Source organism: Hippocampus guttulatus, chromosome 15 (genome assembly GCF_054856545.1).
Source record: "Hippocampus guttulatus isolate MCC_2025c chromosome 15, RoL_Hgut_1.0, whole genome shotgun sequence".
In the NCBI taxonomy this organism is placed as follows: Eukaryota; Metazoa; Chordata; class Actinopteri; order Syngnathiformes; family Syngnathidae; genus Hippocampus; species Hippocampus guttulatus.
The window spans coordinates 6,133,209-6,153,001 of record NC_141275.1 but is presented as its reverse complement, the minus strand read 5'-3'; the positions used below and the strand labels follow the sequence as shown (position 1 = coordinate 6,153,001).

General features: G+C 41.7%; 2 protein-coding genes across 6 annotated transcripts in view; both read right to left on the bottom strand.

The window, feature by feature from the left end:
• Window positions 1-4,570: 4,570 nt before the first annotated feature.
• Window positions 4,571-8,279, bottom strand: hspb1 (heat shock protein family B (small) member 1). Its single transcript, XM_086131768.1, has 3 exons — window positions 7,769-8,279; window positions 6,320-6,383; window positions 4,571-5,105 (listed from the first exon to the last, which is right to left on the bottom strand). The coding sequence occupies exons 1-3, from the start codon at window positions 8,151-8,153 to the stop codon at window positions 4,949-4,951; spliced, it is 606 nt and encodes a 201-aa protein (XP_085987894.1). The 5' UTR covers window positions 8,154-8,279; the 3' UTR covers window positions 4,571-4,948.
• Window positions 8,280-9,803: 1,524 nt separating this feature from the next.
• Window positions 9,804-19,793, bottom strand: part of srrm3 (serine/arginine repetitive matrix 3) — a 57,866-nt gene continuing 47,876 nt past the window's right edge. Inside the window, exons 11-15 of one of the 5 annotated variants that reach the window (XM_086130560.1) lie at window positions 17,590-17,858; window positions 15,795-16,037; window positions 15,582-15,713; window positions 15,232-15,287; window positions 12,758-14,576 (exon numbers count right to left, since the gene is read on the bottom strand). In XM_086130560.1, the coding sequence (XP_085986686.1) occupies window positions 15,275-15,287; window positions 15,582-15,713; window positions 15,795-16,037; window positions 17,590-17,858 (657 nt within the window). In that variant the 3' untranslated portion in view covers window positions 12,758-14,576; window positions 15,232-15,274. Of the gene's footprint in view, window positions 15,490-15,581; window positions 15,714-15,794; window positions 16,038-17,589; window positions 17,859-19,793 lie in introns of all 5 variants that reach the window. The other 4 variants (XM_086130556.1, XM_086130557.1, XM_086130558.1 and 1 more) reach the window with 4 other exon arrangements.

Below are 19,793 nucleotides of genomic sequence, written 5' to 3'. Positions count from 1 at the left end.
CATCCCATTTGGCGTTTGCTTTTAAGATTCATCTTACAAGTAATTATGAATTTCAGCACATGGCCATTTTGAACATCTCAATTTGGAGGAGAAAAAGTGACGACTGGAGAAAAAGTGCAAATGATCACCACCAGGTGTCGCCACCATTTAGTGTCTCTTTGGAGAACACTGCAGTCCCTTTTCCAGTCCGTGTACTGGACAACAAACTGAATATTCGTCAATACTGACTGAATTGAGAATACAGAGACAAACACGAAAGGAACATGGAAAAGTCATTTAGAGAGAGGAAGGAATGGGGAGGGTTTCAGAAGAAGCCGGCGACTGCTTCTTCACGTGAGGCACTTGCCTGGTTTCAAGGCCTTGAGAGCTACTGGTTTGATGGGAATCCGCATGAATCATTTATGCCTGCGTTTAAGTGGAAGGGAAGTGGTGACTCAGAGGAAAAGAGGAAATGTTGAAATGTTAAGTGCTTTGGAGACATCAAGCACAGTTCACGACAAGAGCGGTGGATTGTCATTCCTAAAAACTATTCTTTCTTTCTCAAATCTTGATTTTTATGCTATTTTTTTTTTCAATTCTGTGATTTTCTGAGCGATACAGCTCAAAATGTCCGTAATGCTTAAGAGAAAAGCTGACATTAACGCAGTTCATCATACAAAATCATATTTCCTATTTTTAGCATTCCAAGGTACTGCAGAAACATCCCAGGCCTCTATTAAATTAGTTTATTTTAGCAGCAAAATATGCAAAGCAATTTACTGACCAAACTGTGACCAAAAGTGAATTTAAAAAAAAATAAAGTGGTATTTGTGTTCATTGGTTCGTCCTAGTTCATGGAGGATTGTGGTCTGATAGATGGGCGGTGCCCATTTGAATTCTGGGGAATGAATGGGTTTAAAACCAAACTGACCACGCTCCAGATTCTCATGAGAACAAAACGGGTTATTCTTTGCCCCGTTTAAAGTTTTGTGTTCTGTTTGGTCATTTTTGGCCACAGGTTCAGTTAACACACATGCACATAAACATTTTTTTTTCTTTAAAGAGGGAGGCAGGTGGGAGTGAATTCTAAAATAGTCATTAAATCATTTTTACAAACGAAGGAGGATATGATGAACATTTAGAATCAAATTTTGAATGTAATAATTTAGAGGAACTATAAAATATATTTGTATTTTAGTACCATACTCAAATGTGTTCACAATTTTATTTTTTAACTGCACGTTCAGTTTTTGGTGTGTGAGAGGAGTTAGTAAGAGAATTTTGCTGTTGTATGGGAGAATTCTTTTGGGGGTGTGTGGGAGAGAACAAGCAACAACAAGATGTTTGCGTGTGTGTGAGAAAGAGTATAATTTATTGGGGGAATATATATATTTTTTGAGAGAAAGTAAATGTTATTTCTGGCTTATTTGACACCTAATAAATAAACACTCATTGTACACCCTAAAAATAATTTTCTTAAGCATACCATATCATACAGAGCGCACTTCTCAGTATATAAAGAAGCTTTCGCAGCTTTTTGCCTCCTGACAGTAGGCAACTATCCTATAAATCCAGCGCCTAAATAAAAATAAAATAATATGCAGAGGCAGTGATTCATGTGTTATCTGCCCTGTGTAACGATACAACATGCTGGAGGCTGAGTGCATAGCAGAACGCTCTAAAAATAGCGCAGGCCTGCAGCTTCGGAGTCAAAAGTGGGGTTAGTATGTGCATTAGTGGGCTGGCACGCAACATGAACACAGTCAGGGAGGAGGAAGAGGAAGCACGCAGCTTGCGACTCCATCACCAGTTGTGTTGATACATGTTTCATTTGATCCACCTCTGACAGTTAATTCGTCTGCACTGGATGACCTCCAACTGATCACACTGGCACAATGAGCCCGCTAAACATGCATCACTCGTGTTTTCTATTTACAGGAAGGTCTTCAGAGGTGAACACATACTCGCCTCACACTTCACAGACAATGCGGAAGGGAGAGAGGTTTTTGATGGGGTTAGCTGTGCTTCAAGTATGCTTTCATTTGTCCACATCATTCAAGAACGAACCATTCATTTTCCGTCAAGCTTGTCCTGACTTTGGGCAAATGAGGCAGGGTGCACCTCAGAGTCGTTGTCAACAGCTAATCACAGGGCAGATATAAACAAACAACCATTCACATCTACAAGCAATTAAGGCATTACAGATTCCAGACAGGCCTAACGTCACTCAGCGCCAAATCAAGTGGGGCGTTGATGTGGTGGAACTCCACTCCAAGTCCCATTGCCTGGTTTCGAGCGAACGAGACACAACCTCCCACTGCAAAGATATAAACATACAGCATATATAGTACACAAATGGTGTTTTAGAACAATACCTAACCATATTTACAATGTCATATGTACCTGTGGAGGAAATAGCAAAGCTTGTCGTAAAAACGTACACGACATTCGCCGTGTCCATTCAAGTCAATCACGAGTCCTGTCTTTAATGATGACAGGAACGGTGCAGGCACTCATCCTGGTTGTCTGTTGACATTGGTGACCAGTCAAGGGTTTAGTCTGTCTTTCACTGAAGTTAGCTGCGAGAGACTCCAGCTCTAACCTTGCACCCCTCGGGAGAATAAGGAGTATACATTTGGAGGTGTGTGTGTGTGTGTATGTCCCAAAAAAAAAAAAAAAAATATATATATATATATATATATATATATATATATAATATATATAGAACACCAGCTACAGGGACTACAGTCTTGACATTTGAATGTGAGATTGTTAATACACATAAAGGGCGAAAAAAAACCAATCTAAAACAAAAGAAACATGATTGAGTGATTTATCAAGGAAACTAATGTATTAAGTTATTATTATTATTATTAGCATTACTACTGCATTAGCACATTACTATTGTACAAGAAATCCAAAATGTTGCTGAACAACATGAACAAAATATAGGCTCGTTCAAAATGTACTGTATAGTGTATAGGTATTCAAAACTGTAGAAATTGGAACCAATATTTTCTCCAGTATTCTTAACTCAAACAGATTGCGAGGCCACATCTTTTATTTTCAGTCAAAAGTCTACAAGGCCTTTCAATCCACCATTTGAATTAATTTTGTGATGGCTTGCAGCTCTCTGCCGACATCGCAGCTCTGTTGCCATGACGACCTGACACGAGCGTATGTACGTGCGCGTGTGTGAGAGAGAGAGAGAGAGAGAGCTACTACAGCATTGTGTGAAGAATAACATCGTACATTTTTGACACAATATGAATATGGGTTGAGATGATCATATTTGGACTCTTAAATTATATTTGTAGCCCAATAAACAATAATTTATTGGTTTGTATGTTTGCGGTATTACACAGAAACCATCACATTTGGGCAAGGACTCAAATAAAGAAGCTGATCAAATAATGTGCCCGGTAGTCCAGTGGTTAGCACGTCGGCTTCACAGTGCAGAGGTACCGGGTTCGATTCCAGCTCCGGCCTCCCTGTGTGGAGTTTGCATGTTCTCCCCGGGCCTGCGTGGGTTTTCTCCGGGTGCTCCGGTTCCCTCCCGCGTTCCAAAAACATGCATTGCAGGCTGATTGAGCACTCAAAATTGTCCCTAGGTGTGAGTGTGAGTGCAGATGGTTGTTCGTCTCTGTGTGCCCTGCGATTGGCTGGCAACTGATTCAGGGTGTCCCCCGCCTACTGCCCGAAGACGGCTGGGATAGGCTCCAGCACCCCCCGCGACCCTAGTGAGGATCAAGCGGTTCAGAAATAAAATAATGTCTTCTTCACTTACCTTTATTACATGCGGTCCACTTGACAAAGCAGATACAGCAGATGGTGTTTCTTCTATAGGGCTGGAGTGGAACTGCATGCCCTTGCATCTCATGTTTCAATCAAAGCATATGTGGATCACGAATAAATGTATACTTTACACATCAGCTTTGATCCATTTTAACATTTGACAGCAATGTGAATAACTTTAGTTTGCTTACTTTTCCTCGAGTGACCAAAAATACACCAAATATTTAAAACCATCATTCTTTTGGGCATGTGTTAAAACGTTTGTGTAGAATGAGGCACTTTCATGTATACTAATATATTGTGTAGTTTTACCAGTTTAAGAAATCATTGAAATACTGGTAATGGTTGGGCTATTGAAACTGTACATGGTATATGCCATAAATGTGTGTATTTCATATGAGATGGGAATATCAGTGTTCAAAGGGTATTTTGTTCCGCCACATTTGCTTTTGGCAAAAACATGTTGACCAGGGGAATCAGAAAACAATAAAAGTGAAGAACAACCAAACAATGACTGACCATACATACTATACCTGAATAACAGGTCAGTTGCGTGTGAAAACAAGTACCTGCAATGTTGCAAATAAAAATATACTTTCCCTTTACTCTGCAACATTAAGCATTTCATTAATGTCAGAGAGGCAATTGATAGATTTCAGAGTTGTAGTCGAGTAATTGACATTTGATAACATACTGTGTACTATGTGTGCATGGAAAATGAATAATATACGTATCAGATGATTGTTTAACCATTGACTAAATGAAATACAGTAGTCCAAAAATGAGACATTGTGCATACCATTTCATCTTTATTCTCTGTTGACATTTCTAAATCAACTGAGGATGAAACCAGTCTATTTGTAGACCTCTAACTGGCATTACTCTGCTTTTTGGGGGTTGTGAAGTGCATGCTCTCTGGAGACTTTTATACTCTAGTGTGACGTAATAGCCAGCGTGAAAGGAGATGTGCTCAGCAGAAATGAGGAAGAGAGAACAAAGAATGTGAGCTACCACACACTGAGATGAGGAGAACAATTACAGTGCAAAGTGACAACACACAGAAACAGTCATGGGTGCTCTCTGCCTGGCTTAGCTCAGTACAGATGCAAAGGTCTCCGTTTCACCAACGGCGGCATTGCAATCTTGTTTGAATGCATGTTTGTGTGGGAGGCTCCTATTTCTTCACCACATCGCTTTTGGTGTCCACAGTGACGGGTATTGAGGTCTCTGCGGCCCCGATGGCCGGCTTGGCGAGCGGGGCCTCCACCGTCAACACACCTTCAGGAGACAATGAGGAGGTGACCTTTTCCACGTTGGCGCTGGAGGGGAGGCTGCAGAGAGGAAAATAGGAATGTTAAGGTGTAGTCACTTAAATTCCATTCAAACATTACATTTCAAATAATCCACAGACAAAATACAGAAACATGTACCGTACTTGTTTGTAATTGGAGCTGCAGTAAACGTTATTTCCAAATGCGCTGAAAATGTTTTCTTGTCTCTTGATGACCAATTTACACATCAAAATTCACACATTAAAAATAAAAGAAAGTTGTTCTCTGGAGTTGTGTTTGTCTATTTACTGACAACAACTTTATTAGCCATGTCCAGGAAGAGAAAAGAAAAATTTGCTACATTGCTCAGTTGAAATTAGATCATCGAGCGAATAGCTCTGACCATGGGTAGACCCAAGTAAAGCTCTTTGTACTATTATTCACTTTTCCCAGCCGTAATAGTCTGTGTTAACAAATCACCACAATCTTGTTGAACATATGAAAAAACAAAACGTTAACTTTTCCAATTGCTAACTTTGTTGTTTACCGATTAGCATAGCAGCTAACATCGAGAATAGGCTATACAGCTTTACAATTCAATTAGTATTGAATTCAAACGTACATTCTCTTTAATTTCAAACTTTTTTTTTGCAATACTTTTTCAAATACTGTATATGTTTTTCAAGTGCCAACGTGTCTGTAACAGGGTTGCGCTAAAGACAGCAAAATATATGACAAGTAAAACAGCTAATGAAAAGTGACCCGTTGACTCTGATCTGGATGAATTCGATTATTTTTACTTTACAAAACATTCTAAAATGAATCCTCACTTTGTCAAAAAGGCCGGTGCCTAAAATGTCCTTTCATTTGATTAAAAAAAGGTTCAGTTGTCACTGTGGCCTCTGGGTGGCAGCAAATCCAAAGCGAATGTGAAGAGAGGGGCAGATGTTGAAAGCAGCTTTTTGGTCCAGGGACCACCAAAGGATCCGAAAATAGAACTTGATTCCTACAATGAACCGTCTTTTGCCATAGGAATTAAACATTTGCCAAATTTAGAGAGAACAAAGCTGGTATTTTTCAATTCATTATAGTTCAAAGGTCAGTATGGTACCATTCTATTCCATTCGTGATGACGAGCTAGTGGGGACAACACCGGTCGTGAGATGCATTCAGCAAGTTTGCTCTTTCAAAAGCACCTATCAAACTGAGAGATAGCCCTGAGCATTAATTAGTAATAAAAAGTAGCCGTCAGTTTAGATGCATGGACTACTTACGTATATTTCCTGGTGAAAGATCTGGACACAAAACCATGTTCGTCTTTACGCTCCTCATGCTTGCCTATGGATGAAAAGAATAAAATTAAAATAATAACATCCACATCCTCACAAGGGTCGAGGATGTGCTGGAGCCTATCCCAGTTGTCTTCGGGCAACACCCCAAACTGGTGGCCAGCCAATCGCAAGGCACTCCCCTTTTCAAATGCACCTGAAATTATGTCTCTCTAAAGGGAGCACTTGCCCCCCAGTATGGTCTGGGGTGAGCTAGACTCAATTCCACTAACTGTGTGGAAGAGGGCTACACCCTGGACTACTCCCACATTCCAAAAAACATGCATGGCAGGTTAATGGAACACACTAAATTGTCCCTCGGTGTGATTGTGAGTGCGGATGGTTGTATGTCGATGTGCGCCCTGCCAAGCATAATTATAGTCTATAAGCTTCTCATAGGTGTCCAGATTCATTTGAACTATGTGGCACAGTGCGTTGTTTGTTGTGGCAACAGGGAGATTAGGCACATATCCTCCCGTCCTAAAAAGGACCAACTGGAGGCCTTCGATATCTATGCTGACAGTTATTGAAGCAGATCGTCTTTGTTTGATTTGAAATAAGCGAGCAGAAGGCTGCAAATTCCACTGGGGCTTTGTTTATCTAAGGTGCCCCCGACTCTGTGCAGCATGGCGGCTGTCTAAGTAAAAGCCTGGACAAGCTCCAATTGTCCTTTTAAACCCTTACCCAACACGGGGACACACGAAAAGCACGGTGCTTTGCGAATTGCTTTAAAAATTGTGAAAACACTCTTGTCAGTGAAAGTGGACACTCCTACATGTTGAATAGTTTTTGTATCAGCGGGCTTTGATCCCAAAAAAACCCACACCCACTATCACACTGGGAAAACAGCACTGCATTGTTCCAAGGTATTATGTAACGACGTTTCCAGAACAGTTAAGCTGTTATGAGGAAAGGCACAGATTTTTTTTGGAACTGCTAGGTACTCCTGCACAATCTAATGAGAGCCAATAGAAGGATCTCATACACTGATATATATATATACAGTATATATATGTACATACACACGTACATAAAATAAAAGACAATCTTGAGACATATGGTGCGATAAAATTTAAGGACGGTTCAATTTTAAATTGGAGCTATTCAATTGGATTCAGTGGGATTATGATTCGTTTTGATACGGTTCAGATCATTCAAGAGGTTATGTTGCATTGAGTTTCTTGTCATTTTATATTTCCTGTAAATAAATGAATTTGCCAGTACTGTAAATGTGGCATTTCCTTCAAACATATATTATCTCTGGAATAATAAATACTTTCTATACGCATCTCGATAAATCCTAAACATGAATGAAAAAAAATATGTAAATTACGAATATGTTTTTCCAGTCATTATGAAATGTCTTTTATGTTGGCTGCAAAAGTCAGACCTTACCAGTGATTTCCACCACCCCATCCTTGGTCTTGATCACCAGCTCTTCAGGTGAGAAGTGGTTCACGTCCAGAGAGACTTTCCAGTTGTCTTGGGTCTGCTTGATCTCCGACATGCCCGTGCTCATCTGGCGCGACAGGGCGCGAGCCTGCTGGGCCATCATGGCACCCGGGTACATCATAGGAGTGTGAGGCATCACGGCACCCATCTCGGTGGGCATCACTGAGGGCCTCATGTAGCCGGGCCAGTGGGTGCTGGGGTACAAAGCCAAGTCTTCCACTGAGGCGGGCATGCCAAAGGTCTGGTCGAAGATGCGGCTGTGCCAGTCGCGGAAGGGGTCCCAGCTCGGGGTGCGGAGCGTGGTGAAAGGAATACGTCTCTCTGCCATGATGAAGGAGAGCTGCTGGTGCACTTTGGCCTCTCTGACAATGTCCGCCCAACATGCTGGCCCCCTCGTATTTATATGACCACTGTGCACCAGCCTTTCTCTTTCCACTCCCCTCCACACACTTGTGGAAGTTACCAGAACATCTATTTGTGGCAGACGTAGCACTGCAGTGGAATCCAGCAGGAAGGCCCTCCCCAAATGACAGCTGACCATTGCACTGCTGAACTTCCCTCAACCCCCCCCCCCCACCCCGACACACACACACACACACACACACACACACACACACACACACACACACATCAGTCCTCTCCTCTGTGATGGCTCCAAAAGACAAGAATCCAGAAGGCTTCTAAGAAGTCAGACAGGCATAAGATTACATTTCATAGCATCATTTAAGAGGTGTAATTCTAAACAGTTACAAACTAAAAAGGACATATTTTGGAAAACTGGCTTTTTAATTGCTTGTATATGCATGTCAGCACAGCATGAAATTAAACAACCACCTGAATCTTTTATTTGCCAACTCGGAACCGCCACTGCATCGAGGTTTACCATTCGCACCTCGACTACATCACACATTTTTAAGTCATTAATTTTTATATTATACAGGAAAGTTGGAATTAAAAGCTACGCAGCAACATTCCGGACAGCTCTATCGGGCGGGAAGAAGAGACAGAGAAGGTCCCCTCCTAAACTGCAGTAATTGTCACTGCTCCCACAGAGTGCAAATAATCTGCTTGTGAGTAACGTTTTATTCTCCGTATGAATTCCTGTTCAACATGGGTTAAAGCAGCGTTTGTTAGAAGCCGATCCGATTTAAAGTTGAAAGTACTCACCATGAACTTGAATGTCGACTGCAGGGAGAAAACCAAAAGTTGTAAAAATATCACGGTTAAGGGTAAAGTATGAGCCTTAATGGAGACTTCTTTCTTCTTTCTTTTCTGATTGATATAAAAATGATTTATTAGATACAATCACATAACGGGGTAGGACTAGATAAGTTTTTTACTTCTTCCTACTCCCTTGAACATAATAACTGTGTTGTATGAAGATTGATTTCTTTCTTTTTTTATCTACCTTATTTTCTGTCAAATTATTACTGTATATATGTTTTATGTTCAATAAACAAACAAACCAAACCAAACCAGATTACAGCTTGTGCTTTGGATGGGATTACCGGTACCTTTCTACAAGTCACATTTTGGTAGCCTTCTTTAGTGGTACCACTCTTTAGACGTCGATAGAGGCAATTGCCAATCTCATACTGAATCTCTATTCAAATGTGAGACATTCGAGCATAATTTGCAACACTGAGCAAACAATTCCTAACTGTAACCAGAATTGTGTTCATACTCGAGAGGAGACACGTAAATTTAATCTCTAAAACTAACTGGCATTCCTGTCAAAGGGGGAGGGGGGGGGGCAGAATCTGACTAAGGCTGTAGTTTTATTACATAGTTGACTGATATAATAAGCACAGTCGATGAGCGCTCTATTCTGCCATTTCATCTCTGCTTGAACCGGTTGTCTGCTAAACATTCAAACCCATCAGGAGAGTTCAAGCATGACAAAAGCATACTTATGAGCTACACACACATCATCCACAAAATGATCTGCTGACAGGGAAAAAAAACCAAACAAACAGGATTTATTTTGCCCATTTGTTTCAATTTATTGTCAGGAATATGAACTTGCACACTACAAAGAATGACCCAAAGGATCAAAAGGGGCAGTGCTATATTTGGAATAAATTAAGGATGGGCTTTGTTGTTCTGAGGTTTTATAAGGAATGCAACAAAGTGCAAATGACTTAAGACATGATAACGTGGTGGGAAAACTATCGGATGGACCCTGTCGGTATTTGCTTCTGTAAATTGTCCAGGCAGGACAGACGCTGACAAAGTTCAACTTTTTCAGCTGCTTCCGCTCTTGATTGACAACAATAATTTCCAAAGTGTGTAGTGGGGTTGAAGTCTGAACATTTTGGACCTTGATTTTTGCACTAAGCCATAAAAACAACCATCCTCAAACTATTTAAGTATTTTTCGGGTGGGGGGGGGGGGGGGTAGAACTGTCCAAATTGGTAAAATGTCAGATTAATGAGTCTTCTCAAACTCCTAATTGATGAATGAATTAATTCACAGGCCCATCTCCATATTTTTGTGCATACGGTGGAAGGAGACTTTGTTAATCTTGTATTGAACCACTCCACGAAATAATGGCAGTCGCGGTGTGTCGATTCCATTATTGACGAGTGAAACAACCTCCAACATAAAAGCCAGGGCGTATGTGTAAGCCTTCCGCCCACCCAACATGGATGCATACAGTCCATTTTCACATTGGAATACCATTGCTGCAATATTATCTTCCAAGCATGATTCGACCAGTTTTTGCAGCCCACGGCCTCGTGCTAAAAAAAGGTTCAATAATTTAAAATCATAAATTGTCCAATAAATAACTCAATATGTCAATAAATACATAAATAAATAAATACATTAATATTAGATTCACAAAACGTGCATGGAAAGTTTTGCAGTAAGTTTTTCCTGTCATCTACTCAGAAAATCATTGCAATCGACAATATTAAATATTACACCTGATACATAGTTTGGTCAAAGGAGAAGTCAACACAGAAATTTCTTCACAATATGTTCTCTATAGCCCTATTGGTCTAAACACAGCATTCTGATTAATATTGCGTTTGTGGAATATGAGGTAAGCAGTAAAATCCACCTGGTTTTGCCCATCTCAGGGGGCGGCCATTTTGCCAGTTGCTGTCGACTGAAAATGACATCACATTTGCTCATGGCTCATCTTCATTTAAAAAAAAAAACACACAGCTGAACCGTGATTGGTCATTACCTGCGCCCTGAGCAACTCTGATGTCATTTTCAGTCGACAGAAAGTGACAAAATGGCCACCCCCTGAAATGGCTAAAAACAAATAAATTGTGCTACTTGACTCATATTCCAAAAAACCCAATTTGTGTTTAGACTAGTAGACTCACTTTCAACATCTTAGTGTAAAGAACATTTTTGGGTTGTCTTCCCTGTTGGAAAAAAAATCGGTATGTGTGTACCCCGCTTTAACCTGACACACAGAGTCTGTTACCCATAAATGAAGGATAATTAGAATCAACATACGCATCACAGTAAATTAGATAGGGCAGACTTAAGGTAATAAATAGTACATTTCATCTAATTTGCTTGTGGCTGGCTGGCATACCCATTAGAGCAGCATCCCAAAGTTTAGTTCGAGCCACGTACCCCACGAAAAGGGACACTTGCTTTCCGATTGGCCGTGCTATGCTGTATCGCCTCCACTCTTGCAACTTAATGGAGTATACAGTGCATAGTTTACAAAGCCAGAAGAGATCTATACAGACAAACACATACAATGTGACTTTCAAGCATTAAAAAAAAAAACGTTTTGTTCTCTGTTGTTCTGCTTTTCGTTGATCTTGCTGCTCTCAAGGAGTGAACGTCTTTGGGGAAGAGAGGGGAAATATATCGTGGCTTTTTCGTTTCATGTGTGGTATACTCAGCAGCTCTCTTTTACGTACACATGTGCACGCACACACACGCACACGTTTACTTCGGATTTTGGCCACTTTGTGGAGGAAGTGAAAGAACGTGCCAACAAATAGCAAGGTTTGTTCAAGGGCTCGGCCAAATCGCATATTTGACAAGTGTGAATACATTTTTGGGAATGTTTTACCCTCTCCAGAATTTTGGGGGATTTGCCTTTAAACACCACAACAATGGACTTGAAGTTAAAAATAAAACTTTTTTTTTTTTTAAAAACGACAGTGAGAAGAAAAGGCAGAGTAGGTCCTCTACTAAGCTGCAGTAATTGTCGTTCCACCAAAGTCAGAGAGAATATACATCTCGGAGTATTGTTAAATGCGCTGCTTGTATGAGTTGCTGCTCCATGTGTGTTATAATTATTGCGACATCTGTTAATTTCCATGAGCCCCTCTCTATGTCACATCCAGTCTTCATTTCCTCAAGGTGAAGTGATGATATACAAGATAATCTCCTATTTCTTGAATGTAAAAACAGGTGTTAAAAATACTTTACAAAGGCAGTTTTAAAAATGTTTTTAAATGTGTTCAAAGCGTCTAGGAGGGGTACGCCTATAGACATATTCGTTTAGGGCCTCTGTAGCGCAGATTGCCGGGGGTGGGTCATCGGCTTTCACACGTACACAGTCGGTATTTCTGAAATAATAAATGCGTTATTTCATAAAGTCTCTTAAATGAATGCTGAGCTTCAATTACAGGCTTTCATTCCAAAACCATTGTGGTGTTGTGTAAAGACAAATCCTACTGACTGTCATTGGCCAAATACTTACCAATTACAGAGTGCCGTTTTATCACATTATCTAAACAGAGTACAGAATAGTCTTTCGGGTAAACGGGTATTTGGAACCTGGAGTGGAAAACTTGACAAACCCAATTGCATCTTCCTGCCCCTGGTTGCGGGTTCCCCTCAGAAGCCGGGACTGTCATAGCTGCTGTGGCTGGAGTAACTGCGGTGACTGCGAGAGCGACTTCGACTCCAGCTGCGACTGCGAGTCCAGCTGCGGCTGCGGCTTCGACTCCTGCTCCTGCTGCGGCTCCTGCTGCGACTGCGACTGTAGCTGCTGTAGCTGCGACTGCGACTGCGGCTGGAGCGCGAGGGGCTGCTGTCGTAGCTCGATGACGACGGACTCGGACGGTAGTACGGGATCGGACGTTTTCGAGCACTGGGAACGGGGGTGGGGGGAGAAGTGGATGTCAAAATCATCAAATCAAAAATCAATTGTCTGATATTTAGTTGAGCAGATCATTGTTAGATGGTTGTGACCAGGACAGGAGCTAAAAGAGAGCAGCTATGAGGGTTAACCAAAAAAATAAAAAAAGCTGTGTACACTCAAAGAAGAGAAGCATGTTGTTAGTTTCCTCATTAATAGCTGGAAGTGCTTCCGAAAGTAAATATCACCCAAAAGAACTTGTCAGTGAAGGCAAACACCAATAGACATCAACAGTCAACAACAGTGTGGTTAGTACAGTGGTGAGTGGTGATATTCATTCCATGAAATCAGAGTTGTTTATTCCCAACAGTCTCCTCGTTGTGTTGTGGTTTCTCTTGGCTGCACTGCTTCCAGTTTGTGGCATGTTAGATTTTTTTTTTTTTTGCGCCTCATTGGATTTCTCAAATTAATCTGCCCAGGGCCTTCAGTATCAGCAGTGCTTCGATTACTGGATATATTTTACTCACTTTACTACTTAACATATTTCAAAGTTGAACCATTCAGATTCATTTTTTTTCTTTTTTACAGCAATGGGTCTTTTTATCCATCCATCCATTTTCTGAAGGGTCGTGGGGCGTGCTGGAGGCTATCCCTGCTGTCTTCGGGCATTAGGCGGGGGACACCCTGAACTGGTTGCCAGCCAATTGCAGGGCACACACAGACGAACAACCATCCGCGCTCACACTCACACCTAGGGACAATTTTGAGTGTTCAATCGGCCTGCCATGCATGTTTTTGGAATGTGGGAGGAAACCGGAGTACCCGGAGAAAACCCACGCAGGCCCGGGGAGAACATGCAAACTCCACACAGGGAGGCCGAAGCCAGGATTTAACCCACGACCTCTGCCCTGTGAGCTCGACACGCTAACCACTGGACCACCGGACCGCCGATTCTTTTCAACAAATCAGATTTCAAATTGACCTGAGCTTCGTAACGTGAGCATTCTCCTTCAGATTGATCAGGACAAAACTACTCCAGCCAATTTTGACGAGCAAAACATACTCCGGGCTGTGGCTGTGCATACATACGTTCATGTTTATGGTACAATCGGCATTTCTGTTATATTATGAGATCAATATTCCTTCTCACCTGCTTCAGATGATTTTAGATGACGCATTAGTGTGCGGTTGTTTTTGTGTTGATGGCTTCCTTCATGATGACGTGATAGTGGTGGTAGAAAGATGTGGATTAAGTTGCTCAAGTCCCCACCGAAGGCCAAACGCACTGCCCGCCACTTGGTTAGTACAACGCTATCAAAGTATTGCTGCTGTACAGTAGTTGTAAATCAATTTTCTGTGCGTGTGTGTGTCCTCGAGCCGACGCGCCATGGCAACGCACAAGCAAGAGCAAGAAACAACGTTGATAGCGTTTGTAAATTGTGTTATATTCGTGAGTGGGCAGAGTTTTAGAGTTGCCGTGAATTTCAGGAAAGGGGTGTGGAGAAGGAGAGAGAGACAAATAAAAAAAAACAGGAGGAAGCCAGGTTTACACTGGGGATGTTTTACTGCTCAGTCAAAGCTTCAGGAATCAGACTAGCTGGGTCCTACTGCGCGGCAACAGTTACCACGGCAACTGGCCCGCAGCTCAGGCGCATCTCCTTGTCTCGGCATCAGAACCTTTAAGGGCTGGAGTGAAAGACGAAAGCACATTTGACCTTTTTAACAATCATTTATTTCTGTCGATAAACGCCAAGGGGTGACAATTGATTTGACACTTTTAGAAATTTCAGGTGAAAAAATATTATATATGCAGTATAGTCTGCTGGCCCTATTTTATGCATGCTCTTGTTGTAGTGAATGTATTTATTCTCAATAAAAATGTATATTTACTTCGGTTGTATCATTTAATATCTTTACCCGAACAACCTTCCTATTGCATCACACCTTAAATGGACCATTTGACAGCTTGAAATTAATTTTTTAAATAATTCGAATTATGATGCTGGCCTTTTGATATTGAAGGAAATCAAATACAAATTTGATTTTGATGCCATCATGTTTATTATTTCACTGGAGATTAGACATGACACAAAAAGTTAGGGGTGAAATTTCACCACGAACCTAAAATACATTATAACCTTTACACTTGAACTTAATTCGACCAACCCTAACCTTTTGATTGCATGTCCAGCTGTTAATGTTTCTGCGCTTTTGGTACCGCTTACTGCCCTTGAACAAGTAGCCGAATGACAAAACTCACAACGGAATCCCTTTTTGTGACCCGTGAGGAGTGTAAAACAACACTAAGAGCAGTAAAAAGTTTTGTAGCTTGTGAACTCACATGCCCATCTGGCCATGGAACAGCTGAGCAGCCAATTGTCCCATTACTTTTGGTCCCTTAAAGAGAGGCATATATACATAGAGTACAGATGGAGATCTGCAGTACAGCGGATACACCAGGGTGGTTGAAAGCGGAAGAAAACACACAAGACAAGACCCCATTCATCCATTTTCTATACCGTTTATCCTGTTCAGGGTTTCTTGGAGCTGGTACCACATCCCAGCCTGTCTCTGGCTGAAAGGCAAACTACACTCGGGACTGTTCACCAGTCAGTCAGGAAATTGTACCACTCACTTCCAACAGTCAAATATTGGCTGAATGTTCACACACGACCAGAAGTCTTGTGTTACCTGGTAATCCTGCGAGCCTCCATGAAACTGGGCGAATCTCTCCTCCGTTTGCGAATGGGCGAGTAACTTCGAGAGCGGCGGCGGGCCCGGCTGTCTGCGTCGCTGTCGCAGCGATTTGGGCTGTCCCTGTCTCTGCGTAACACGCAAAGCCCGGTAAACGCGCACAAGAGGTGACAAAAAGGGGAATCAAGGTGAGAGCGGGCGTGTGATCACCTTGAGGCGTTCTGTCTGTTGTGAGGAGACTTGGTCGTGCTGAGGCCACGGTCCCTGTGGGCACACGATGAGCGTTCGCTGCTCCAGGAGCTGCTGCGATGTCTGTTCTGTTTGCTCCGCAACACCTCTTTCTTTCTGCTTGACGTGTGAGAGTGTCGGCCTGACGAGGCTGATGGGCTGCGATTGTGAGCCTGACCTCGACCGGAGCGGTGGTGACGCTTGGAGGAATGGCTGCTTTTTGTCCTGGGGGAGGAAAGCAAAGCTTTGTACAGTAGCTATACCTTTTAAAGTCTGTTATCTGTTCCAGAATTGACTGCAATTCTCCACAGCGCTGTGCCGCTATTAACAGACGTACTCCATCACATGTTCCCAGCTTGTGCTGCTCTCTTGTCAAAGATAAAGCGACGTGATAGTAGACTAGAGCAGGCCGAAAAAGCGTGTCAAGGAGGTGGCCATGTTGGCAAGGGAGGGAGTCCCTTCAAATGTAATGGGGAACAGACGTTAGCATAGCAACTGCCGTCGGCGCGCAGCTTGTGATATTGACCTTTTAATCGATGGATCTTATTTTTACCGTTGTTTTTAGTTGTAAATGCTATTTTTGGTACAATACACAGTGGGTGTGGGGGTGGAGGTGTAGCCATGGCATCTAATCCTAGCAAAGGTTAAAAAAAAGCGCTAACATGGTGACTCATGAATGACACCAGATGCATGCCATTATATTTCCCCCCTAGCACCAACAAGGTCACTCAAATTGGCTCCTGTCATTCCCTTTAAATGTGACACACCAGACGCACACTGACAGTTTCAACATGGTGGAGGACAAACAACCTTTTTTTTTTTAACATGGATGAAACCGCAAAGAATCTGTGCCGATTTTTATCACGAGCGGATAAAAATGGACGATCAGATGCTGACAATTAGTGTGGACATGCCATGATGTACTGTTTATACCGTATTGGCCCGAATATAAGACAGTGTTTTTTTGCATTGAAATAATGTGGGGGGTCGTCTTTAATTCGGGGTCTAAACATTATACCCATTCACGACGCCAGATGGCGCCAGATAACATTGAAGCGAATGCTGAACTTGACTCCCCAGGCCAAAGTGAACCCGTCACGAAGAATAAAAATAAAAATAGCGATAGCACGTAGAAGAAAAATTAAAAAATAGTGGTAAGAAGGAAAACAGAAGAAAATAATAGAAGAGACAACAGAAAATGGAGAAAAAGTGACAATATGGAGAAAAGTGGGCAGCTGAGGAGAATTTGTGATGTAATTTACATTTCAAACCCCAGAAGCCATTCATTTACGAATATGATTGCACTTTAGTTGACATATTTAAATGTTCAGATATTAAGATTTGAATGAGGCATAATAACATGCTTTTTCTCACAAATATATTGTTATAATCATTTGTTTTAGATGCACTGTAATTATTTTCTGTATGAAAATGAATTTGGTGTTCAAAAAGTCTTTATTCAAACTTGAGTCTTGAAAAAGAGGGGGCCGTCTTATAATCAGGGCCGTCGTATATTCGGGCCAATACGGTATTATGTGTGGAAGTGACTGCCATTTCCATTCTGTGTGTAGTGCAGAAGGACGCTTTTATGTAGGTGAAGGGGCATAGAAATTTCAGAAATTTATGATGATGTGATTGTAATCTGTCGTGAAACCTGCCTCTCACGCCAAGTCAGTTGGGACAGCTTCCAGCTGCAGTGACTTTGAAGCAGGGCGGCAAGGAGACAAAACAGATGGACGGATGGGGTCCAACAGGATATTAAAAACATTCTTCTTACTTTCTCTGATGGCGGCTGCTCCTTCCTCTGTGAGCGTGGTTGTTGTGGGAACGTGCCGAGTCGCTGCTGTGAGCAGGAGAGTGGCAGCCCTTATTCCGTCCTCGCTGACTCGCTCTCCTCCCTGACGTGTTCCCGCTGTCCACACTTCCAGCTTCACCCGAGGTGCAGGTCGGCACTGCTTGGTTCTTGCTGGGGGCGCTATAGAGCTTCTGTTCTTTCAGCAAAGTGGACTGGATGATCTTGGAGCCAGGAGCCGGTATCCGCGGCTTCTGTAAAGAAATGATAACCAACAAAGACAAAAACCCAAAAAAAAAGAAAAAGGAGGAAAAAGGACAAAGGAGGATTAGAATGTTTTTTTTTTTTTTTTTTACGTTTTTATGTTACTGAGTGCTACGGTGTACCAAACGAAGGTAACATCAGAAAGAAAAAGATCTAAGTTTTGTCCATATGGCTTACAGATAGTCCTCTATGGTGCAGCGCATGCAATACTTGGCATGCAAAATCATAATGAGGTGAAGAAATCATAACCGCAAAAACAAACTAGAAGAAGGTAGAGAGGGAGAAGTGCCCCCAAAAAAGTGAACCAAATAATAGAGCAGAGGCAGAAAGAGCTACAGATAGTGTAGAGAGAGAGAAAAAAAGAGGACTTTTTTAAATTTTTATTTTAAAGTCATGATGTCAAAGAAATGAAAGTAAAAAGTAAGAGAAGACAACTGGACGGAACATCACAGAAATGGAGGGAACAAAATAAAGATCACAATTATTCAATCAGTCGAATCAGAAACAATAATCAACTACTCAATTTTCTCTTTCTGGATTTTTTTTCCCCCTGAAGACAAGTGCTGACATGTGAACAGCGACCCATTTTCGTTTCTTTTTTATTCTTGTTTAACTCCCTTCTGGTTAGCATCCACTTACCAATAAAGTGGTATTCCCTCCTTTAGTAGGTAAGGTATGAAGAAAAGGGAAAAGTGGGGCAACATAAGTGCATCATTAGATTTCACAAAATGCAAGAGAAAAAGACACAAAACCCTTCCCTGTCAGTGACTCATGAGACAGTGCATAGAAATCAATGGGAAAAAAAGTCATAGCAAAGAGGACCATGACGGCATGTGGGGTCCGTCGCACCTGGAGTATTTCCTCAGGGCTAACCACTTCCAGGAACATCAGCATTTACCCTTTTCCTTCCCGGGTAATTCACTCATTCACCCGGACGCCACTTTGAGCTTTTCAATTCTGTGGGCTTTTTGAATATAACTTACTCAAAGTATTAAAGTTTGTTTTGAAGTGTCTTCAGGGAGATTCCGTGAACCAACCAGTTAAAAGTATGTTGTGACTGAAATACCCTAGACCAGGGATGGGCAACTTCCTGGTAAATGATGGAGGGGGTCAACAATTTTTCATCTGTGCTACTTGGCGGCCAAATAGGACCACCCAGTTCCTAATCAGATGAATAACATAAATCTCCACTGCAAAAAATGCAACCATGTATGGCATACGGCTCTACCAATAAGTTTGGGAGAAGCACTATGTGTACATTTCATCAGTAAGAATGTGATTTTAAATGTTCCCTTATCACGTATATCTCTGAGTGCTATTCAAAGATTTGTCTGCATCATCCTTTCAGAACCATCAACAATGAAATTAAAGCAAAGACCATCAAGACAAAGTTCACTGCGAAACTAGTCTTTGTCAGTCACAATTCATGATACAGAGATGATCTACCGTATTTTCCACTCTATAAGGCACTTCGGAGTATAAGGCGCACCTTCGATGAATGACCTACATTAAAACTGTTTTCATATGAAGGGCGCTCCACATTATAAGGCGTATAGGAGGAAGCTAAAATCGTGGCTGTGGTTGCGTTATTAATCCACTAGATGGAGCTACGCAATACAATACAAAACAGCTTTATCTATACAGAGCTTGAACAACCGCTGCAGCTGTATCAAAGCGCTTCACAGAACATTTAAAAATACTTCCTCCAAAAAAATCTGAATAGTGATCCATTAATAAGGTGCATCGGATTGTAAGGCGCACTGTTGACTTTTGAGAAAATTGAATGCCATTAGGTGCGCCATATAGTGCGGAAAATACAGTACTCTGAATGGCCATTGCAAACAATTAAAGTCTTTCTTTGAAAGGCTCTCATTTCTCCATACGGGGGATCCGACTGTAAAAGAGAGACTGATGTTTTCAGAAAA

Coding starts and splice junctions, on each gene's coding strand:
- hspb1 (XM_086131768.1), bottom strand. CDS start 8,153: ATGGCAGAGAGACGTATTCCTTTCACCACGCTCCGCACCCCGAGCTGG. Junction 6,384..7,768: donor TGGGGTGGTGGAAATCACTG/GTAAGGTCTGAC, acceptor TTTCATCCATAG/GCAAGCATGAGGAGCGTAAA. Junction 5,106..6,319: donor TCTTTCACCAGGAAATATAC/GTAAGTAGTCCA, acceptor TCCTCTCTGCAG/CCTCCCCTCCAGCGCCAACG.